The 22,977-nt window shown below is 52.9% G+C and overlaps 2 protein-coding genes across 6 annotated transcripts in view; one reads left to right on the top strand and one right to left on the bottom strand.

The window, feature by feature from the left end:
* The window catches only part of DNMT1 (DNA methyltransferase 1), a 113,653-nt gene extending 110,563 nt beyond the window's left edge, over nucleotides 1-3,090 (top strand). The window contains exon 37 of the mRNA XM_084885657.1: nucleotides 3,019-3,090. Within this exon, the coding sequence (XP_084741783.1) occupies nucleotides 3,019-3,075 (57 nt within the window). The 3' untranslated portion in view covers nucleotides 3,076-3,090. The remainder of the gene's footprint in view (nucleotides 1-3,018) is intronic.
* LOC311623504 (complement C3-like) overlaps nucleotides 1-12,528 on the bottom strand; it is a 30,742-nt gene extending 18,214 nt beyond the window's left edge. For all 5 annotated transcript variants that reach the window (XR_014795158.1, XR_014795159.1, XR_014795160.1 and 2 more), the window contains exons 1-21: nucleotides 12,386-12,528; nucleotides 12,059-12,266; nucleotides 10,762-10,936; nucleotides 10,518-10,588; nucleotides 10,327-10,415; nucleotides 10,146-10,228; nucleotides 9,836-9,923; nucleotides 8,917-9,019; nucleotides 8,691-8,811; nucleotides 8,302-8,417; nucleotides 7,521-7,661; nucleotides 7,231-7,440; nucleotides 6,816-7,025; nucleotides 6,083-6,244; nucleotides 5,687-5,816; nucleotides 4,498-4,578; nucleotides 2,274-2,471; nucleotides 2,015-2,126; nucleotides 1,598-1,689; nucleotides 1,357-1,496; nucleotides 243-449 (exon numbers count right to left, since the gene is read on the bottom strand). Coding sequence is in view for 2 of the 5 variants with exons in the window: in XM_084885643.1 (XP_084741769.1) it covers nucleotides 243-449; nucleotides 1,357-1,496; nucleotides 1,598-1,689; nucleotides 2,015-2,126; nucleotides 2,274-2,471; nucleotides 4,498-4,578; nucleotides 5,687-5,816; nucleotides 6,083-6,244; nucleotides 6,816-7,025; nucleotides 7,231-7,440; nucleotides 7,521-7,661; nucleotides 8,302-8,417; nucleotides 8,691-8,811; nucleotides 8,917-9,019; nucleotides 9,836-9,923; nucleotides 10,146-10,228; nucleotides 10,327-10,415; nucleotides 10,518-10,588; nucleotides 10,762-10,936; nucleotides 12,059-12,266; nucleotides 12,386-12,456 (2,808 nt within the window). In the remaining 3 variants the exon portion in view is untranslated. The remainder of the gene's footprint in view (nucleotides 1-242; nucleotides 450-1,356; nucleotides 1,497-1,597; nucleotides 1,690-2,014; nucleotides 2,127-2,273; nucleotides 2,472-4,497; nucleotides 4,579-5,686; nucleotides 5,817-6,082; nucleotides 6,245-6,815; nucleotides 7,026-7,230; nucleotides 7,441-7,520; nucleotides 7,662-8,301; nucleotides 8,418-8,690; nucleotides 8,812-8,916; nucleotides 9,020-9,835; nucleotides 9,924-10,145; nucleotides 10,229-10,326; nucleotides 10,416-10,517; nucleotides 10,589-10,761; nucleotides 10,937-12,058; nucleotides 12,267-12,385) is intronic.
* Between the last annotated feature and the right edge of the window lie 10,449 nt (nucleotides 12,529-22,977).

Genomic DNA, 22,977 nt, shown 5'->3' with positions numbered 1-22,977 from the left:
AAGCTCAGAGAAGTTAAGGGCATTGCCCAAGGTCACACAGAAGAGTCAAGATTCGAACTCAGGTCTGACTCCAACGTTGTGAAGTGGGGGCTCTGCAATTGAACTTTTTCAAATCTATTCCCTCAGCTCACTCCCCTCTGGGAGGCCTGCTTGTTGGCCCTGGGCCCACCTGTCCCTCCCATGCCCTCACAGGGGAAGCGCCTCTGTCTGCACTGGCAGCGTGGCGTGGGCGGGCCCATTACCTGGACCAGGAGCACCTTCTTCACATGGTCCTGGAGCCCGGAGCCCACGACCTTGACCTCCACATCCACTTTGCCTGTCTCAAGTGGGAGAAGCACAAAAGGCACCACCTTGGTGGAGGTGGGGGCCATGACGACCACCTGGCGGGATGGGGCTCCTGGCCTTGACGCGCTGCACAGCGGCTCCTTGTGGGGGAACTCCACGCGGACCTGGGCAGGGCAGGTAGGGGAGGGGTCCGGGTGCATGGGTGGCCCAGGTCCCTGGTGTCACACTGCCCTCCTGCCCCGACCTGACAATCCTGAGCAGGTAACAGCCCGGCCTAGGGGTTGATAGCAAAGACCCTGTTTGGGTTCAAACCCCTCCTGTCATGTATGTGCTGGGTGATCTCAGAAAGCCCCTTGACCACTCGGTGCCTCAGTTTCCTCATCTCTAAAAGAACAATAATGGCACCCATCTGCTGGGGTTATTGAGAGGTTTAAATAAAAATAAAAAATATCTTCGCCTGGCTGGTGTGGCTCCGTGGTTGAGCATCAAACTATGAGCTGGGAGGTCACGGCTCCATTCCCGGTCAGGGCATGTGCCTGCGTTGCGGGCTGGATCCCCAGTGGCAGCCGATCAATAATTCTCTCTCATCATTGATGTCTCTCTCTCCCTCCCTTCCTTTCTGAAATCAATAAAAAATATGTTTAAAAAAAGAAGAAGAAGAAAAAAGCCGAAACCGGTTTGGTTCAGTGGATAGAGCTTCAGCCTGTGGACTGAAAGGTCCCAGGTTCGATTCTGGTCAAGGGCATGTACCTTGATTTCAGGCACATCCCCAGTGTGGGGTGTGCAAGAGGCAGCTGATCAATGATTCTCTCTTATCGATGTTTCTAACTCTCTATCCCTCTCTCTTCCTCTCTGTAAAAAAAAATCAATAATATATATATATATATATATATATATATATATATATATATATATATAAAAGAAAAAAGAAATAAAATATCCTAGAAATCTTTCAAAAAGGCCACCATGTCGCTGGTCCTTTCGAATCATGACACCTGCCCTCCCCCCCCACCCCCTTCTGTGAGACCGCGGGCAGGTGTTCCGGCCAGAAGGGCGGGCCGGGGGCTTCACCTTGACCTGGCGGTTCAGGAAGTTGTACAGCACGGCTTGGATCTGGACTTGCTCGTTCCTGACCACGGAGAAGGGCAGCTTCAGGTCCACGAAGAACGGTTTCCTCACGGTCATCTCAAAGGGCTCTGAGACGCAGAGGCCTAGACCCGGGAGACGGACAGTGGGGAGGCTGAGCAGAAGCCCGCGGCCCCGGCTGGGGCCGGGCGTCCGCGCTCCCTCAGCGTGGGGCTCGCTGGGTCACCTTTCCCGGGCTTGAGGCTGATGGCCACGAGCTGCCACGTGGTCATGGAATCTGGCAGGTTCACCTCGAAGGTGTGGTGGGAGACGCTCCTCCTGGGAGAGGCAGGGCAGGGGTGTGGCTGAGAAGGTGCTGCCTGGACAGAGCCTCCGTCCAGAGGTGGCCACACTACGGAGGGGTGCATGGGCCACCCCGGGAGAGGCATCCTCACGAGAGGGTCCTCCTTCGGGGGGAACCACTGGGTCTGCATTCCCGTTGGGGCGGTGGCCGCCATGGACTATGCTGAGAACTCAGTGGCACCACAGGGCGGGGGGCGGGCATTGGCCACGATGGACGTCCACTGGTTGGTGGATGGGCCGGGGACCAGATGCTGCCGGGGGGTTGGGGGGGAGCGGGGGGAGGAGGAGAGCGTGTTCCTACCGCAGTTCACTCTTCGGCAGAGTGAACGTCCTCCAGAGCCAGCTTTCAGGGAACAAAGTCCGGACCGGCTGGTCGTCCAGGAAGAAGTCTTCCAAGTCCTCGTCCTCATCCGCTGCGGGGAGCAGCCGTGGGCTGGCATCGCTGTTGGCGTCTCCCCCTGGGTGTCTCCCCCGTGGCCCCATCTCCCCGTTCACCCCATGGCCCTCCAGGCCCTTTGGTGCAGGCCCCCTCCCCCTGCCTCCCGCCCGGTCCCCCTCACTTGTGCCCAGAAGCAGCTCGTCCTCCAGGGCCTTCCGGGTCAGGTTGGCAGACAGCTGGCAGCAGCTCAGGAAAGCGGCGACGCAGGCCGGCTCAGGGCGGACGTGCCGGGTCCTCTCCTCACAGGACAGCCCCACCGGGTTCTCCCGGAGCCCCGCCTCGCAGCACTTCCGCTCCAGGTCGGTGTTGAACTTGTTCACTGTGGGCCGGGTTCAGAGGGACAGGGCGGGCTGAGCAGGGGCTGAGGAAGCTGGGTGCCTCCCCCCCCCCCCCCTCAGTGCGTGCCTCCGGGGCCTTGGTTAGCCTTCACTCCTGCAGAGGCGGGTCCTGGCACTTTGCCCGTGTCTTCCTTCTAAAGGCTCTCATGGATTCCATAGGGGGAGTTCTGATGGGGAAGCTGAGTGACAGAGGGGTCCGACCCCTGGCCTAAGGCAGTGGTCGGCAAACTCATTCATCAGCAGAGCCAAATATCAACAGGACAACGATTGAAAATTCTTTTGAGAGCCGAAAACAGACTTCGCACGGGCCACAAAGTTTCAATCGCATTTCCACACGTGGTATTTTGTGGAAGAGCCACACTCAAGGGGCCAAAGAGCCGCAGGTGGCTTGCGAGCTGCAGTTTGCTGCCCACTGTAGCCTAGGGTCACACACCTCACAGTGGCAGGGCTGGGACTAGACTCCAGGCTGCTGCTGCTTCCCCTCTCCTCTCCTCCCCTCCCTGCCTCCTCCTTGTCCTTCTCCATGAGGTGGGTAACGCCATGTTTATGTATAAAAGATGCCACTTCGGCTCCCAATTCTCATGATGTATTGGTAAACAACATAAACCTCGCCGTCAAGCAAACCTAAGGAATGCACTTAAAGATAAAACAATAGCCAAGACCGGTTTGGCTCAATGGATAGAGAGTCGGCTTGGGGACTGAAGGGTCCCGGGTTCGATTCCGGTCAAGGGCATGTACCTTGGTTGCGGGCATATCCCCAGTAGGGGGTGTGCAAGAGGCAGCTGATCGATGACTCTCTCTCATCGATGTTTCTAACTCTCTATCTCTCTCCCTTCCTCTCTGTACAAAATCAATAAAAATATATTAAAAACAAAACAAACAAACAAAAAAAAAAACAATAGCCCTAACTGGTTTGGCTCAGTGGATAGAGCGTCGGCCTGTGGACTGAAAGGTCCTGGGTTCGATTCCAGTCAAGGGCATGCACCTTGGTTGTGGGCACATCCCCAGTGGGGGTTGTGAGGAGGCAGCTGATGGATGTTTCTCTCCTGTCGATGTTTCTAACATTCTACCCCTCTTCCTTTCTCTCTATAAAAAAATCAATAAAATTTATTAAAAAAAAGAGATAAAACAATAGCAATTTAAAAATCTTATTGTCCACCACACAACACGGTTAGAAGATCCATAGTTAAATAATATGACAGGTCAGTGCCATCAATAAAACAGCAGTTCATACGATAAACTTTGCCCAAAAGGTTAGCATGATTTTTGGTATGGAATTACCAAATTCCATAGGGTTTTACCTTGGGTTAGGGTAAATTAGATTAGGGTTTTACCTTGATTTTTTATTAGAGTTTACTTATTATTATTATTATTATTATTATTATTTTGTATTAAGTTCCACCAAGTCTTAGCATTGCTCAAAGAGACAGAAAAATCCCATGCTCGTAGAATGCATGCTTCTAACACCAGCCAGCGGTGCCTCCACGGTCCTTGAACTCCAGACCCGGGGCTAAACGCTACCCACTGGCACTCAGCACCGATTTCTCCGTTTGTCTGCCTTCCCTCCTCTACCTGACACCTGGAAACCAGGCTTCCCAGACTCCCTTGCTGCTAGAGTTCTGGATGGAATTGGATTCCGCCCCCGAGATGCTCTTGCGAAAGAGAAGCAGAGAGCATTTCCCCGGCAGCGGTGGTAGCTGGTGAGCGGGCCCCAGGCTGAGTGGTGTTTTCGTGGGGACAATTCCATGTTCCATTGTCTCCCGAGAAATACTGCCAGACGGTTCCTGAGATTCCAGCACCGCAGTGGGGTGATCCTGAGCCCCAGTGGGCAGCCTTCCACTTCCATTCCTCTAGCCCGGTCAAGTACTTTTGAAAGCACCGAATTCCCAGGGTGAAATCCCTCCCTCCCTGCTTGAAGTCCCTAGCACGGGTTCAGTTTTCTGTTTAAGCCCCGATGAATCCGGTAGGCCAGGGAGCCAAGAGGGGTCATCCAGCTGTCGCTCTGACCTGCGTTCTTCTTGGTCTCCAGGCTCTTCAGCGAGCGGCGGCGGCGGCGGCTGGGAGGGCGGCTCTGGGGGCAGAGCCAGTCTGGAGGCCAGAGGGAAGAATGAGGACAAGAGTCAAGATCATTGCCAACACCCTCGGTGAAGTTCATTGTATGCCCAGTGCGTTACAGCCGTCACTCATTTCATTCCCTGGGTACCTCATGCGTAAGATTCACCACTGAAAAGCTATGCAGTCTTCAACAAGTCATAACTTCTCTTGGAGTTATTTAAAAAAAAAAATTGATTTCAGAGAGGAAGAGAGAGGGAGAGAGAGATAGAAACCATCAATGATAAGAGAGAATAATCAATTGGCCTTCTGCACTTCCCTTACAGGGGGCAGAGCCTGCAATCTGGGCGTGTGCCCTGACCAGGGATGCACCCGTGACCGTCTGGTTCATAGGTCAACACTCAACCCCTGGGCAACACCGGCCGGGCGCTGGGGGTCACTTTCTCCAGCTATGCAAAGCGAGTACAATCAGTGGAAGCATAGAGTTCTACCAATGGAATCGTGCATATAGAGGTACCGAGTTTGCAGTAGATAGAAGCTCATGAGATAACTCTTTGTAGCTGAGAGAACACGCCCCTCGTTGTCCCCAGTACCCACAATCCTCCTCTCATCTGTAGTAACTAAACCTCCACCTTTACCCATCGCTCAGAATGAAGAGTACATTTCCCAGGATGCTCCCCTGGGCCTAGGTGGGGCCATGTGACTGAGCACCAGCCAAAGAATGTGAGAGCCGGGTCCTCTCATTCCCTCTTCCCTTCATCCTACTGCCTGGAGAGAGGTTCTGATGAGGTGCTATCTCGGAAAATGGCAGAACAACAAGCTAGAAGCAGCCCGAGTCCCAGAATGACCTCTGGAGGGTGACTGAGTGAGATATAAACACATATCTTATTTGAATTACTATTATTTTATCTCTGATTCATACGGACAAATCTATACCTTAACTAACACAGAGCGAGTTACTCGTATTATTATGCCCATTTTATGGACAGAGAAACTCAGACTCGAAATGTGACTGGCCCAAGGGAAGTGCCAAGATCCTGAATTTTAGCCCATCTGTTCAATGCCAAACCCCATGTTCTTAACCACTAGACAGCATTGCCCCCACCCCTGCCACATTCCTGCCCACCTCCCACCCTGCCTGTACCTGAGCTTGCCAAGGTGCCCATCCCTGTGCTCATCTTCAGGTCCAAGCCAGCATCCTTGAACACAGCAAGCCCATCCTTCCCACTGCCTGCGGTGCAGCCAATGTCGTGTTCCTCCACCACATCCCACACCTGGGGGGCCAGAGAGGAGCCTGGACTTGGAGCCTGTATGACCCTCCAGGGAAGGAGCAATAATGCACTGTAATTGCTGGCTCAAGCAATAATGCTCACACTATCCTCCATTCATTGAGTCCTCACCACCTGGCAGTCTCTATGCTGTGCACTAGCTACTTGCATCCTTGCAACCGCTGATGTTGCATTTTGGAGTTGAAGAAGACTGAAGCTCTAGCTAGAATGTCCAGGCAACATTTTGACCCAAATGCGCATGATGTACTCACCTTCTTCTGTGTGAGCTTGTCTTTGCTGTTCAAGACGTACACAGCCTTGTCCACGGCCACAAGCCCCACTGTGGCCTCTGCATCACCTGTCACCTTTATTTTCACCTTGGTGTTGGGCTCCAAAGAACCGAAGGAATCTTCATTATTTAAGCCAACCTTCAGCTAAGCCAGGAAAAATAGGTATGTCATAAAAAAGGCTTATAGACTGCCAAGGGGCTTCCTCAACCCCACTTATTTTATTTTATTTTTTAGTTTATTGATTTTCAAAGAGAAAGGGAGAAGGAGAGAGAGAATAAGAGAAAGAGAGAGAAAGAGAGAGAGAGAGAGAGAAAGAGAGAAAGATTGATGTGAGAGTACAACATTAATTGGCTGCCTCCTGCATGCCCCCCTACTGGGAATTGAGCCTGTAACCTGGGCTTGTGCCTTTGACCAGGAATTGAACCAACAACCTCCTGGTGCATGGGACAATGCCCAACCAACTGAGCCACCCTGACCAGGAGCCCAAGTTCACTTTCAGGTTCAGGTTCCCTACAACTCTGATGGAGCATTAGGGAACTGCACCAGACCAATTCCAGCTCCACACATTTCCTCGCATCATCTCTAGGTTGAGCCTTTAAAGCCACATCTCTTCCTCTTACACTCACTTGCCTCTGGGCTGGGAGCCCTTGAACTTGGACAGACCCTCTCCCGAACTTTATGATGGTGATGTACAACTTCCGGGAGTTTGGCTCACCGTCCCCATGCATCTGTCATTCACATCAATCCAGATGGAATCGGCTACCAGTTCAGGGTCCTGGCCTGCTCCTTTGGGCAGCAAATAAAAGGCCAGGATGCGGAAGGAGGGCAGCATCTCTGAAGTCACATCGATGATGGCTGACGTGTAGACACTCCCCTGACTTTTTACTTGATGTTTAGTAGACACAATCTGACCCTTACTCAGGACCTTAAAAACAGGGGAAGCCAAGGATGAGAAGGGTAGGACCAGCCCACAAGAGAGTTCCTCAGTCCCTTTGCTTCGTTCCTTGGCCTGAGCCTACCCCAGATGGGTCCCACCTTCACGCCATTGTTCATAGTTCCTCCAACTCAGCTACCCAAGACTGTTCCAGGGCAAGAATTCCTTGACTCCAGCCCTGGTCCTCGTCCCTCACCAGGATGGTGAAATGGGTGATCTGGTTCTTGGCTTCAGTGTTCAGATGCCTTGTGTTGAGGCTCAGCTGGAGGTTGTTGCCGACTTCTGTGCCAAATGTCTTCACCTCTATGTGCAGGAAGTTCCCTGACCCATCCTGAGTTGAGTAAGGCCACGCTGTCATCCTGGCCGATGCTTGGTCCTCCGGCTGGAGATCTTCTTTCGTTTCCACCTGGGAGATGGATGGGCAACTAACGCTCCATCCTTCCCTCTGACACAACCCCACCGCTTCTGCCCCGTGGGGATTGGTACCAGGATAGGGAGCTGCTTCATCTTCGTGTCTGTGTTGATGGTCAGAGTGGCCACCCCACTGTCTGAGGTGTACGCTTTGTGGTCTTGGCAGCTAACGAGAACGCGGGAGGCTGGGGACCCGTCAGGATTTGAGACGAAGACCTGAGGAGGAACGTGGGGTGAGACAAAGGACAGGCCTGCTGGGAGAGGTGGGAGCTGTGAGTGCCACCCAGATGGGACTGCCTGGGACAGCTGTGCCAGTTGTGCACTGAGCAACACCAGGGATACCGTTCACACATGAGTCTTTATGAACACGGCACCCCTAGAGCGTTGCCACACACATCTATATGTGGTGGCCCTGGGTATTGGGTGGGATTGGGGGTGGAGAGGTAGGAGGAGGCATAGAGGGCTTGGAAGGGAGGGGGGAGAAACAGAGCAGGACTAGGACTGAAATAATGCCCACCAGACATCCCAAGGCCACCCCAAATGAATGTATGAGAAAACAGCATGAAATATAGCCCCAAGATAAATCTGTGAGCACCATGTTCCAGCCTGATTGTGGCTCCTAAGCTCCCATAGAGACATTCTGGAGCCCTCACTGTGCTTTGGGAAGACATGGCTTAAGACTTGAGGAGACTTTGGGATTAATCTGGGGGCATGATGGACTCAACTCTAAGAAAGACTGAGGGCAGGTGAATCCAGTGTGGGTTTTTATTTCTGGGGTGTGGCTGTTTGAGAGTGGGTGTGGCTGTTTGAGGGTGGGGCCCCTGAGTCCTTGGGCAGAGTGACCCCAGACCCTGACCCTGAAAAGGAAGGGCATTCCCGGCTTGAAATACTGGGGTGTCCTGATGAACTTGATGTTGTATGGGTTCCGGGCGATCTTCACCCCTGAGGTCTCAGCCTGGACCATCTCACCCCCTGTGGAGAGAGGGGGACCATGAAGTCCGTGGAGCAAATTTAATTTCTTGGGGGAGTGGCAGGGCTGCAGGGACCGGAGGCCCATCTTGGTGACGATGACAGGGGGAAGACAGTAACACAGTTTCCACTCCTGCCAGCCCTTCCGGCATGTCCCCGTTTCTCTGATGAGGAAACGCAGGCAGGAGGTCACCGGAGGTCACATGGGCAGGATGTCAGGGCCGGGAAGGGACACAGTGTCCTGAACTCAGCCATGGGCCTGGGTGAGGGCAGCACCTGAGGAGAACACGGTGACGTTGACATAGATGGAGGCCCCTATGAAGTCCTCTTCTGGGCCTTGGAATGCAGCCATCAGAGTGTCCTTCTGGAGGGAGACCTGGCCTTGGCCATTAGAGATCTGCTCTCAGGGCAGTAGAGAAGAGAGGAGATGGTTTCTTGGGGAAGTGAAGGAGAGCTGGGGGGAGGGGGGGAGGGAGGCTGGGGAGGGGTCTGAATCGGTTACCTCCACCCTCTGTAGAGAACTTTGAATGGTGATCCGGCGGGAATCCAGCTTCAGCCCGAAGATGGCCAGGGCATGTCCGTCCACGGGCTTGTTGAATATATACCTGGGGGATAAAGAGACGCTCCGCTGGCTCTGAAGCACCGCACAACCTCCGGTGGCTGCAGAGATGGCCTGTGTGACCTCACGGGGCTGCAACGATGGCTGTGAAATGGGGGGAGGGGCAGAGGCGGCCCCTGGAAACTCAGGTTTCATTGGCTGACCCACAGAATCTTGGGAGGTGACAAAGAAGTCCCCCAACGCCTTGTTGGGCTGTAAATGTGACTTGAGAGACCTCGTGAGATGGCAGAGGTATCTTGTACAACCATTTGGAGCCACGTGGGAGTCTGGACAGCCCGTGGGATGGCAGAGGTGGCCTGTGCAGACTGATAAAGCTTCAGGAATGGTCTGTATAATGTTAAGAAGTGGCAGGCATGGCCCTTACAAGCTTGGGTGGACAACGTGGCCGATACAACCTCCTAGAGCTGTGGAGATGGTCAGTGAACCCCACCAGGCAGCAGATACGGCATTTGTAATTTCACAGTTCTGCAGAGGTGATCTGGATAACCTCACGAGATGTGCCTGTACAACCTCGCGGACCTTCAGAGGTGGTCCACGCCACGAGACGCGGTGCGCCCGGTTAGGTAGACAAGGTGGCCTGTACCACCCCACAAGCCTGAAGGGACGGTCTGTACAACCTCACAGGTGGCAGACATGGTCTGTACAACCTCGTGGGGCAATGTGGGTGACCCGGAATATCTGATGGGTGTCAGAAAGTGCCTTTCTTAAGCCCCAGGTGCTATAGGGGTGACCCACTTCTTACTGCCCTTCAGTTTTGTGGTGTCCGTGGTCCTTGGGCCGGGCTAAGAGTAAGGAGACTCACCAGGCCTTGATTTCCACACACAGGGACTCATCACTGAGGTAGAAGAAGCTCTTCTTTGGGGTCAGCCGGACCTCAAAAGAGGGGAGCACTGGGTGGAGGTAAGGCAGTGGACACCCTCAGCAATTCACCGTCCTCCCCTCATCCCCTCCCTGTCCTGCTCCTTCCCTGGTGACTCTGGCCACCCCCCAGGACTGGAACAGGCATCCCTGTTCACCGGCACCCCGCTCAGGCCCTGGCACCCAGTAGGTGTGCCACAAGGCCTCCTCTGCGTCTCCAGCCCTGCTTCCGGCTTGTCCCACCGCGCCCTCACCGTACTCCTTCACGTCAAAGGCTGCTTTGAACTTCAGCTTGGCTGCACTTTGGTAACTGGCTTCGATGCTCCAGGTCCCAAAACTGAGGCACAGAAAGTTAGGAGAGATGGAGACTGAGGGGCCCCCTCCCCCTTCCCCATCCCCCGCTGCCCTCTGTCCCTAGGGCTCCCAGTCGGGCACCTGATGAGCTCTGGGAGGTGGAAGGAGCTCGAGAACATTCCTCTGCTGGCCAGCAGATCCTGGCTGATCACAGTGATCCCTTCCGGGTTCTGTGGGGACAGCGGGTGGGAATGGTGGTGGTTCATGCTCCCAGGCCCTCGGCACACGCCATAACCCCAGTGCCCGGGACCCGCCCTGCCAACAGGGGCCACCTTGATGTCCAGAGTGAATGTCCTGGTCACAGGATCCATCTTGTGGTCCACAGTGAGCACCCGGTATTGAACTGGAGGAGGAGGGGGGAGGACTCTGAGTGTTGGGTAGCGTTTGGAGAGGGGCTGTAGTCACCACAATCTTGGGCAGTGGGGGGACCTAGGCAGGTGGGATAGGCTGGGCCTTTGGGGGAGGCTGGGGGTGAGAGGCAACGTCTGCTCCAGGCCAAGCGCCCGGAGGCGGTACCCGTGTGCTCAGGGGTGTAGATGGTCTTGTCCGTCTGGATGAAGATGTAGCCAGCATGGGGAGCCACCAGCACAACCTTCTCCATGAATGAGGAGGTAGAGGTGGGTGCCCAGGATGCCCGGATGATGACATGCTGCTGCCCCGGTTGTGGGGGGTATACCAGGCTGTCGGGAATCTGGGGAGAGACGCCCACACTCCTCAGGCCCTGCTGGGGTCTCCGTCCCTGGGAGCAGAGCCCTGGGCCAGATCTTAGGAGAGTCGGTTGGACGGGGGCCCTCCAGCTCTGCCTTTGGGAGCACAGTCATGTGGCTGTGCGGTGTGCTCCTACCCGAGGACAATTCCTCCAAGTGGAGATACAATCCAGGCCATGGTCAGTTTTCCAAGTCACCAGCAGAGGGCGCCTCAATTAATGAGCACAGAGGCATCATTGCCAGTGTTTCCCAACCTTCTCTCATGATGAGAATCACCTGGTGGAGTTGTTAAAACACAGATTCCTGAATCCCAACTAAGAAGTGCTAAACTAGAATTTTTGGGAACATATAGGTAAAATTGTATACTTAACTAGTGCTCTAAGACAGATGTTATATACAGAGCACTAAGTTAGGTATGCAATTTTACCTATATGTTCTCAAAAATTCTAGTTTAGCACTTCTTAGTTGGGATTCAGGAATCTGTGTTTTAACAACTCCACCAGGTGATTCTCATCATGAGAGAAGGTTGGGAAACACTGATGGCCAGTGGTGGGCAAACTCATTAGTCCACAGAGCCACATATCAACGGTACAACAATTGTAATTTCTTTTGAGAACCACATTTTTTAAACAACTTAAACTTTTTCTTTTTCTTTTTAAAAAAAATATATTTTATTGATTCTGTACAGAGAGGAAGGGAGAGAGAGAGAGTTAGAAACATCGATGAGAGAGTCATTGATCAGCTGCCTCTTGCACATCCCCTACTGGGGATATGTCCGCAACCAAGGTACATGCCCTTGACCGGAATCGAACCCGGGACCTTTCAGTCCCCAAGCTGACGCTCTATCCATTGAGCCAAACCGGTTTCGGCTAAACTTAAACTTTTTCTAACACCACTTCTTCAAAATACACTCGCCCAGGCCGTGGTATTTTGTGGAAGAGCCACACTCAAGGGGCCAAAGAGTCGCATGTGGCTTGCGAGCCGCCGTTTGCCGACCACAGCCCTAGCGTATCTAGTGGAAATCCCCCCTGGAGTCTGCCAGCCTCCACCCTTGCTGCTGGCCTCGAGCCTCCCCGGGCGGCCACCCGCGCTGGCCCGTCCCGTACCATCACCGAGGCCTGGCTCATGAAGTTGTTCTCCGGGGAGAGGGTGAGCTGGCTCCTGGCCACCTCCTTCTTCTTCATGGGGAAGTCCCACACAGTGAGGTTCACCTCAAGGGCCCGGGTGAGGGGCTGCTGGGAGTCCGAGTGAGCCTGCACGTGGATGTTCTCGGGGCTGCCCACCCGCAGGACTCGGGGGGCCACCAGGATGTACCTGCCGGGAGACAGACACGGCTGCCCCGGGGCTCCAGTCAGGGAGCAACAGCAGAGACAGATGGGGTCCCCACAGATGTGTAGGCAGCGGGCAGGTTGCCCTCGGTTTCCCAGACTCACAGTGGCTCAGCGTGGGTGAGGGCGATCCCCAAGAGGAGCAGAACCAGCCTCAGGGAGCAGGGCACGTCCATGGCAGTGGGGCGGTGATGTGGGGCCCCAGCCACAGATGCCTGTCCTCCTGTCCGCCCCAGCTCCGGCCTGTTTGTCTTGGCCTGTCCTGGCCGAGTTAATATCTAAACGGACATGAGAGGGAACCTCCAGAGACCCAATGGGAGCAGAGCGGGCTGCTCCTCCCTTCTCAGCCCAGCCTCCATTGGGGGGCGGGGACAGTGATGTGTTCATTTCCCTCTCACAGACTGGGGCAGCCATAAGGCATTTAGGTCTCTGGCCCCAGGATCCACCATGATAGAACCTTCTGAGAAATGCCCAGCTCAGTCAGACTCTTTCACTCTTAAAAAAAAAAAAAAAAAAAAAAAAAATATATATATATATATATATATATATATATATATATATATATAAATTTAAAACATGTATTTCTTTATTGATTTCAGAGAGGAAGGGAGAAGGAGAGAGATAGAAACATCAATGATGACGGAGAATCATTGATCGGCTGCCTCCTGCATACCCTCTACTGGGGATCAAGCCCACAACCCAGGCATGTGCCCTTGGCCAGAATCAAACCTGGGACCCTTCAGTCCGCAGGCTGACGCTCTATCCATTGAGCCAAGCTGGCGAGGGCTATATATATCCTGTATAATAAAAGTCCAGTGACCGAACGGCAGAATGACCAGAATGACCTGTGGACCAGTTGCTAAGGCGCACACTGACCAACAGTGGGCAGACGGTCAACGCAGGAGCTGCCCCCTGGTGGTCAGTGCACTCCCACAGTGAGAGCCCCAGACAGCTGGCCAGGATGAGCAGCTAGCTGCTCCTGGGAGCAGTTGCTCCGAGGGCAGGTTCACAGCTGCTCGGCTGACCTGGAGGAGTGGCTGCTCCCACAGCAGGCCAATCCCTGAAGGCCACCCCTCTCCCCACCAGTGCACAGATCCTGTGCACCGGGCCTCTGGGATATATATATATATATATATATATATATATATATCCCATGGAGTGAGGGTATATTTATATATTATATAAATAGGAAGGGAGGGAGAGGGAGACAGAAACATCAATGATGAGAGACAGAATCATTGATTGGCCACCAGCCTGCAACCTGGGCATACTATATCCTTTATTGGAATTGAACCCAGAACCTTTCAGTTCACAGACTGATGCTCTATCCACTGAGCCAAACCAGCTAGGGCTAAATCTATGTTTTTATTGATTTCAGAGAGGAAGGGAGAGGGAGAGAGGGATAGAAACATCAATGATGAGAGAGAACCATTGATGGGCTGCCTCCTGGGTGCCCCCCATTGGGGATGGAGCCTGAAACCTGGGCATGTGCCCTGGCTGGGAATCCAACCCTGACCTCCTGGTTCATAGACTGACACTTCACCACTCAGCCACCATGACTGGGCTAAATAAAAAAAAAAATTTTTTTTAAAATTGACTTCAGAGAGAGAGGAAGGGAGGGAGGGAGAGAGAGAAAGAAATCTCCATGAGAGAAACCATCCATCTGCTGCCTCCTGCATGCCCGGCCGGAATCGAGTCAGTGACCTCCGGGAGCATTGGCCACCCTCACTCCTCGGAGCCACGCCTTTTGCTCTTGCTCTCTCTGCACCGGCATCTTTCTCCTTCTTTGCAGCAGGCCAGTTATGCGTGGTAAACTGTGACCGTTGTTGTCCTTTGTCCCTAAATCATGCCAAGCTCTTCTGGGCTCCTTTTCCAATGGCCAATTACACATATTAAACCGGGGACAAAAACACATCAGGCTTGAAGCATTTCTGGAAGGAAGCTCTCTCTGTTCTGGAATAATTCCCCCTGGCTGTTTAAAGAGCCCTTTAGAGACGAAGAGCCCGCTTTGCGGTGTCTGCCTCTCGGAAGCAGGCGGGCTTGCAGGCAAGGTTGTCTGGTTTTTCCTTCTTCGGGGAACTCAGCGCCGCCAGCTCGGGGAGTTGCCCGGCCGTCCTGGCAGGTGAACCGGGCTGAGGTAGGGAAGTGGGAATTGAGGAAAGAAAGAAAGACAGAAGAGCGGGGTCGGGAGGACTACAGGCCATCCAGGAACTGTAGCAAGTTAATTAACTATGGAACGTCTTTTATACACAGAATACTGAATAGGAGGTCTGTTCAGAGGCACGTGCCCTTTGTTCCTCTTAATCTCTAAAGGAGAGAGAGAGCCGGAGGACAACTTCTTAGTACAGTAAATCTCGGTAGATAATTACAGACTTCTTGGCAAGCCATGAAAGGTTGCTCTCATTCTACTGATAATCGCCATCCAAACAAGTCAGGAAAACCGTTTGGGTAGGGGACCAGCCTTGCTATCCCCCTCGAATGCAAGGACCTTGTCAGCTTACATCCTGTCACCAACAGGGAGTCTTGCCTCTTGGAGGGCTCCCGATCTCCCCAACCAACGATAATATACATTTATCCAACAAGGATTTATTAAATATCTACCAGGAGCACAGCCCTACTTAGCATGCTGGGGACACAGCAGTGCCCACAACAGACAAAATCTCTACTGGGCCTCAGGGTGCCTTCCTCTTAAACCTCCTCGCCTTCTGTGCGTTAGAGTCAATGCTGGCTTCCCGGAAGGCCTTTGCAGAGCACCGGCAACCCAAGTGTGTCAGAAGCAAGGGGGGCAGATAGCATCCAGCTACTTATTCCTCAGACATTTATTGAGCACTTACTATGTGCCAGACGCTGTTTTACGTGCTCTGTGTTCACTCACGTAAGCCTCACAGCCGCGCGGACGTAAGGATGAGCTCCCGGGGTAAAGATGAGGAAACGGAGGCCCCAGGGGGGTGAGCCACTTGCCCTGTGGCGTGCAGATGAGCTAAGGGAATGGGCAAGGCCCTTTCGCTCTTTAAAAAAATAATAACAATAAAATAAAAATATATATATTTATTTTTTAAAACTTAAAAAAATATATATATTTCTTTATTGATTTCAGAGAGGAAGGGAGGAGAGAGAGATAGAAACATCAATGATGAGAGAGAATCAGGCTGCCTCCTGCACGTCCCCTACTGGGACCAAGCTCGAAACCCAGGCATGTGCCCTTGGCCAGAATTGAACCTGGGACCCTTCAGTCCGCAGGCTGACGCTCTATCCACTGAGCCAAGCCGGCGAGGGTAAATCTGTGGTAAACAATCTCTTAGGAAGCAAAGAATCAACAGAAGCAAATTAAGGCCTGGACTGGTGAAGCAGGCGACCCTGGCTTAGGAGGTTCTAGAACTTCGGTTTCATCTGGGGGCATGTTCCACGGCTGTCCCAGGCTCTCCGGGAGCCTTCACCGGTCCTGTCCAGCTCTCCCCGGGCTGGGATGAGCCCTCTCCTTCCCGTCTCTGTCCCCCACCAGGTGTCCGTGTGCCCCCTCCTTGGTCCCGGGGCCTCCCAGGTCCAGGACAGGGTGTTGTCCAAAGGCAAGCAGCACAGACCCTTCCACTTCCTCTCCCGGCCGAGCTCCCTCGGGCAGTGGCTCTGCCTTCCGAGTGGGATCCTTGCTGGTGGGCACCTCCCCGCCTGTTTGGAAGCACGCTCAGGCCTGTGGCTCCGTGAGCTTCTGTTTGACTTGGGGGGGTCCCAGGAAGGGAAAAGCTGCCCTTGGGTGCTGATGGACAACAGGGAACACTGAAAGCAAACAGGGTGTGTGTGTGGGTGCCTGTTGGGATAGGACCAATGAACAACGGATGGAGACAAAAGCAGGGGTGGGGTGAGTGAGCGGTAGCACTCACATCTCATGCAACTGTTCCCACTTACCCCACCCCACCCCAGATCCCCCCAAAGACGAATGATAAGCGTTTGCTCAATTACTGGGTATGAGGCACCTATTGTGTACCTGGCCTTGTAGGCGTTGGGGACACAGCAGTGAACAAGACAAAACCTTGTCCTTTTGGAGTGGATAGTTACTGTAGACATGTTCCATGTCCCTGGGACCGGCTTTCTCTTAACACACACACACACACACACACACACACACACACCCCGTATTTCCGGCGTATAAGGCGACCCCCTATTTTACAGTTAAAACATAGGTTTAGGCCTATATTCGCCGTATAAAACTATCCCCCACTTCAAAGAAAAGACTTACTTTGCCGTCAAGATCTGCAGGTAGCCAAAACCGGTTTGGCTCAGTGGTAGAGCGTCGGTCTGCGGACAGAAAGGTCCCAGGTTGGATTCTGGTCAAGGGGATGTACATTGGTTGTGGGCACATCCCCGGTAGAGGTGTGTAAGAAGCAGCTGGTCGATGTTTCTCTCTCATTGACATTTCTACCTCTCTATCTCTCTCCCTTCCTCCTCTCTGTAAAATATAAATAAAATATATTTAAAAAAAAAAAAAGATCTGCAGGTAATTTTTGTGCAATTTTGGTCTTTTGCCCCCGATTTTTGGTTGACTTTTTTTCTTTCAAAAGTCGTCTTATACGCTGGAAAATACGGTATATATATATATATATATATATATATATATATATATATTTGTTGATTTCGGAGAGGAAAGGAGAAAAAGCTAGTGAGATAGAAGCATCAACGATGAGAGAACCACTGATCAGAGACAGAAACAGGGGCATGTGCCCAGACCGGGAATGGAACCTTGACCTCCTGGGTCATAGGCCAAAGCTCAACCACTGACTAAGCCAGTGGGCCCTATCAGGACGGTTTCTCTCTCTCTAATATATATATATATATATATATATATATATATATATATATATATATATATATATATATATTATTGATTTTTTTTTTTCAGAGAGGAGGGAACAGGGATAGAGAGCTAGAAACATCGATGAGCGAGAAACATCGGCCAGCTGCCTCCTGCACCCCCCCTCCCCCCGCGGGGATGTGCCCGAAACCAAGGTATATGCCCTTGACCAGAATCAAACCTGGGACACTTCAGTTCCCAGGCCGACGCTCTACCCACCGAGCCAAACCAGTTAGGGCAGGACTGTCTCTCTTAATCCTCTCAGCAACTTAACCCCGGGCCCCATTTTCCCAGGCACGGGAAGGTGACGCGCCCTGCCCCAAATATTGCAGCCAGGACACTGAGGCACAGCGAGGCTGAGGGACCTTCCCAGGGTTGCACAGCGGTTGGGCGATGGAGCAGAGCTCCTGGACCCGGGCTCAGGAGGGAGCAGGAGGAGGGCAGGAGGTGGGAGAGCAGCTGTGGGCTCCACCCTGCCCTCTCCTGCCGGTGATGGTCAAGTTCAGTCTCCAGCTTGGCCACGAGAGGGCGCCAGCTAGCCTCCGCTCAGAGGCCGAGTAGGTAGCGGTCCCTCCCGCAGGAATGCGGGCGCTGGCGGGCGGGGAAGTTGGCCGCCCGCCCGGAGCAGCTGCCGCTCCGATTCCGCCGGCCTGGCCTTCCTCCCCCTGGAAGCCCGGGTTTGCAGCGAAGAGGCAGGGGAGCGGCCCTGCAGGGATGTGTGGTCCCTGTTTTCGCCTCCCCCCACCAGGGCTTCCAGCCGAGGCTTCCCGGGAAAGGCCGGGCTGGACCCAGGAGGTAGGGCCTCACACGCATATGAACATCACCGCGAAGGCCTGTCATTCCTGAAACAGCAACTAAGTCCTGGCACTCAGTAGGGCCTTTCTCTCCAGCCACGCCTCTGCTTCGCAGAAGAGGAGTGCCTTGCTGGCTCAGGCAGGAGGGCTAAGAGCTCTTAGCCTGGACCCTGCGGCCAGGGGGGGCCAGCCGAGTCACTTCCAGTCCCATCAGGCTCCTCTGTCATTTCTTGGTTCTGACCACTCCATGCCCCCCCCCCCCCCCCCCCACACACACTTCCTGGCTTCAGCAGCTGGCCTGCCTTCCCCCCTGGGCCCAGGGAGGTCTTGACTGGCAGTGAGAATTTTCAGAAGAAGCTTGTTGCTAAGCTGGGAGTGGGTGGGGTGAGGATGGAGGGATAAGTCAGTGTCACCTTCAGGGTTGATGACTGTGTCCGAAAAAGGTCTGAGAAGTGAACGATATCTGCCCCCACAGAGCTCACAGCCCCATCAAGGAGGACGGCCCCTAACTAAGCAGCCATGAGGGCCAGAGGAGCCTCCTACCCAACCAGCCTGGGAGTCCAGGAAGGCTTCCCGGAGGAGGCGGTCTTCAGGCTGAGACCTGGAACCTTAGGGGAAGAGTCAGCAGGTGAAGGGTCTCTAAGCAGGTGAAGTGTTAGGGTGGGGGAAGGAAGGCAGCTTTGGTTAAGGGGAGGGAACAGCCAGGTGCAAAGACCTGGAAGGGAGATGGAGCTGGTGGTTTGGGGAGCAGAGAAAATCTTTAAACCCATCTTATTAGGCCAAGGAGATCCCTCTCTCCCTCTCTCTCTCCCCCTCTGTTAATCCTCACCTGATATATATTTTCCCATTGATTTCTAAAAATATATTTTTATTGATTTCAGAGAGAGGGGAGAGAGAGAGAGAGAGAGAGAGAGAGAGATCAATGATGAGAGAGAGAGTCATTGATCGGCTGTCTCCTGCATGCTGGGGATTGAACCTGCAACCCCGGCATGTGCCCTTGACCTGGAATTGAACCTGGGACCCCTCAGTCTGCAGGCCAATGCTCTGTCCACTGAACCAAACTGACTAGGGCTCCATTGATTTTTAGAGAGAGTGGAAGGGAGGGATGGAAGAAGGGAGGGAGGAGAGAGAGAGAGAGAGAGAGAGAGAGAGAGAGACATAAATGTGAGAAAGACACATTGATTTGTTCCCTCCTGCATGCATGCCTTGACCAGGGCTGGGGATTGAACCTGAAACCCAGGCACTGCTCTTGACCAGGAATCAAACCTGAGACCCTTCATTGCTTGGGGCAAGGTGCTAACCACTGAGCAACGATGGCCAGGGCTAGGGGAGTCTCATTTAAATGTGTTAACTTACCCGCCCATTCATTCATTTATCAGATCCTTGGGTATCTATCATGTCTGGTCCTGGGGATAGGGCTGAGCAAACAGACAACAATCTCCTCTCTATGAAGCTGACATTCCAGTGGGTAGAGATGGGCAAGAACCATATTGTGACCACAGTTGTAGCATATATGTCCTTGATGAGAAATAAAGTGGCTTAAGGGGATGGAGTGACAGGGTACTGCCTGAGGGGTCAGGGGGACCTCTCTGAGTTGGCGATGTAAGGAGGTGATGGGGGAAACCATCACCTAGGAGAGAGCTCTAGGCAGAAGGAACAGCAGTGCAAAGGCCCTGAGGTGGGCGTGTGCATGACATGTTTATGGAACAGCAGGGAGGTCGGCGTTCCTGGAATGAAGGGGGTGCAGGGGAGAGAGCAGCAGATGATTTGAGACAGATATGCAGGGGTGAGATCACATAGGAGACCTGACAGTTGGTGATTTGAATCTAAGAGGGGAAAACTGTTGAACAGAGGGGTGACATTATTTTTCTATTTTAATAGAATCATTTTGGGTATGTCCTTTGTTACTATGACTTGAAATTCAAAATTTATTAGTACAGGACTGATTGCATAAATTATTGTTCATTGATATATATATATATATATATATATATATATTGTACATTCAAATATATCTATATATCTATATATAATTTATTGGTTTTAGAGAGGAAGAGAGAGAGAGAGAGAGAGAGAGAGAGAGAGAGAGAGAGAGAAAGAGAGATAGAAACATCAATGATGAGAAAGAATCACTGATGGGCTGCCTCCTATACGCCCCAGACTGGGGATCAAATCCACAACCCAGGCATGTGCCCTGACTGAGAATTGAGCCATGACCTCCTGGCTCCTGGTTTATAGGTCAATGCTCAACCAGTGAGCCACACCAGGAGGGCCATGGATATATTTTCCATTGTTTTTAAAGAGAGTGGAAGAGAGGGAAGGGAAGAGAGGAGAGAGAGAGAGAGAGAGAGAGAGAGAGAGAGGGACATCAATTGGTTGTGGATCCTTTGTTGCTCAGGCCAACGCTCTAACCTCTGAGCAACACAGGCCAGGGCAGAATTGTTTTAAAAAAATCTTTTAATTATGTAAAAAAACACACAAAACACCCCCCCCCCCCCCCCGCCAACCAAACCAACCCCACCATTGTGAACATTTTACTTATTCAAAAGATCTTTTTAAGGCTCCCCTGGGCTGCTCTGTGGAGAATAGATTGCAGGGGGCTAATGCAGAAGGCGGGAGGGGAAGGGGGCTGGTGCAGTACTCCAAGGAGAAGTGATGGTGGCTGGACTAGCGTGGAGGCCAAGAAGGTGTGTGAAGGGGCTGGTTCTGGATGTATTTTGCGGGTCACGTGAACAAGACCTCCTGATGTACTGGCTGCGAGGTGAGACAGAGAGGAGCTAGAGGTGACTCCAGGAGTTTTGGCCGGAGGCACTGGAGGAATGAACTTGTCTTTGTTCCAGGGGGGAAGACAGGGGATCAGGTCTGAAGGTCTGAGTGTTGAAATAAAGAGGCAAAGCTTGGCGTTCCTTTTTAAAAAAAATATATATATTTTATTGATTTTTTAAAAATATATATTTTTATTGATTTTTCACAGAGAGGAAGGGAGAGGGATAGAGAGCTAGAAACATGGATGAGAGAGAAACATCGGCCAGCTGCCTCCTGCACACCCCTTACCGGGGGTGTGCCCGCAACCAATGTACATGCCCTTGACCGGAATCAAACCTGGAACCTTTCAGTCCGCAGACCGATGTTCTAACCACTGAGCAAAACCGGCTTTGGCAGCTTGGTGTGTCTTGAACAGTCTTTGAACTGCCAGTCTTCGTGGAGTCGGTGGTAAACAATAAAACAGAACTAGCATCCAGCTAGAGTTCATAGCAGTTGTCTCCCCCCCCCACCCCCCCGCCCCACACACATACATACACTTATTTTTACAGTTGCCAACTGGATTGGTGATGTATCTTCCTTAAATTCATCAGAAACTGACTCAGAGTGATTTAAGCTGCAAAGGAATGTATTGGCTGGGTACCGGGGGCTCTCGCAATCGCCAGCCTCGGGAGATAAGAAGGAGCAAAGTGACCCTGCCAGGAAGACTCCGTTGGTCGGAGCGTCATCCCGGACGCCAACCAAAATTCCCGGACAGACCACATACCTAGGTGTTGGCTTTGATCCACGGCATGTATGGGAGGCCACCAATGGATGTTTCTGTCTCACATTGATGCTTCTCTCTCTCTCTCTCTCTCTCCCTTCCTCTCTCTCTAAAATGAATTAGAAAACATAGCATTGGGTAAGGATAGGAAAAAAAGAAAAGGAACAAAATAGGGGTACAGGGCAGCAGCCAAGGCCACAGCTTAAGTCATCGCCCCTGGAACCAGCCGGCGGCTCTAGGCTTTGCTGTCAAGCCTGGCAGCACAGGGCTCCTGCCTCCTCTGCCACGTGTCCTTCTCCGGTGGCCGCCTCTCGGTTCTAAATCATATGCCTCTGCCGAGCGGAATGGGGCTTGCACGCTCACCATCTAGCTGCAAGAGAAGCTGGGAGAGAAGCTGGTGTTTTTTCGCACAGCAAGTCTACGAGTAGGGCGGGGGGCGAGGAGGGGGGCGGGGAGTTCCTGTGTGCCCCACCCACAAATGCATATCCAGCCCGGCTTCTCTTATGGTGACTCTGATGGCGTTTCCTTCTGGACAAGGAGAGCAATTTGTCGTTTAAGCTAAAGCAGTTAAAGGAGGTTTTAGGAAGCAAGGAAATGTTGGGCCTGAAAACCAGGGCAGCTGGAGACCTGTGGGGGAAGGCGGGCAGCGGATGCCAGCATGTTCTCTTGGGGGTCTAGGGAGGGTGCCTCTTTGCCCCTCTGCTGTCTAACGCACACGTGTGCCGTCCGCCGGGATCCTGGATCCGGGATCCTTGGTTGCGGGCACATCCCCACAGCACACTCAGGCGGGTGCAGGGGCTGTTGTGAAGGAAAGGGCAGGGGCAGGGAGTCCTGGGGCGGCTGGCGCAGTGCCCTCTGCTGGCAGCTGTGGGTCCCCTCATCATCGTTAGCTGGAAGGGGCAAAGGGAGGGGTTGGTTCTGGGAAGCCGGGGCGGAGCCTTAGCTGGAGAGATTCTGCGGCTCCACAGAGACCCCGATGGAGAGCCTGGTCTTCCCCCTCCCCCCCTCTGGTCTCCTACCCGCGCCTCCCAACGCAGAACCCAACAGCACTGGGAGCCAAAGGCGGAGGAGGGTGGTCGATGTACTCCTGGGGTGAGCCTCCTGCATCTGTGCGCTTTCCATATCCTTTTAAAAATTAATTTCTAAATTGAGATGTAATTCACATACCATAAAGTTTGCCATTTTAAAGTGCAGAGTCATCAGTGGATTTTTGGTATATTCACAAGTTTGTGCAACCATCCCCACTGTCTAATCTCATATATTCTTTGAAAGGTGTTACAACATCGTCCCGAAAATCCAATAAGGAAGAGGAGAGAGAATTTAATTTGATAAAACATACAAAGCACCCCCCGTCTCTCAGACATCTCTTCCCAGGGCCCCAGGCTCAGTTTCCCTTTGTCCAGGACACTAGAGACCCCGGAAGACCAGCAGAAACGGAGCTGGGCGGCCCTCCACCTGACTCCTGTCCCTCTCCTCTGCCCCTGACAAGCTCCGAGCCTTCATTCACGAGCTGGCGAGGTTCTGAGGGTCT

Source organism: Pipistrellus hanaki (assembly GCF_964339955.1).
Source record: "Pipistrellus hanaki genome assembly, chromosome: 5".
Classification (NCBI taxonomy): Eukaryota; Metazoa; Chordata; class Mammalia; order Chiroptera; family Vespertilionidae; genus Pipistrellus; species Pipistrellus hanaki.
The sequence above is the reverse complement of the archived record's forward strand: the minus strand, read 5'-3'. Positions and strand labels throughout refer to the sequence as shown.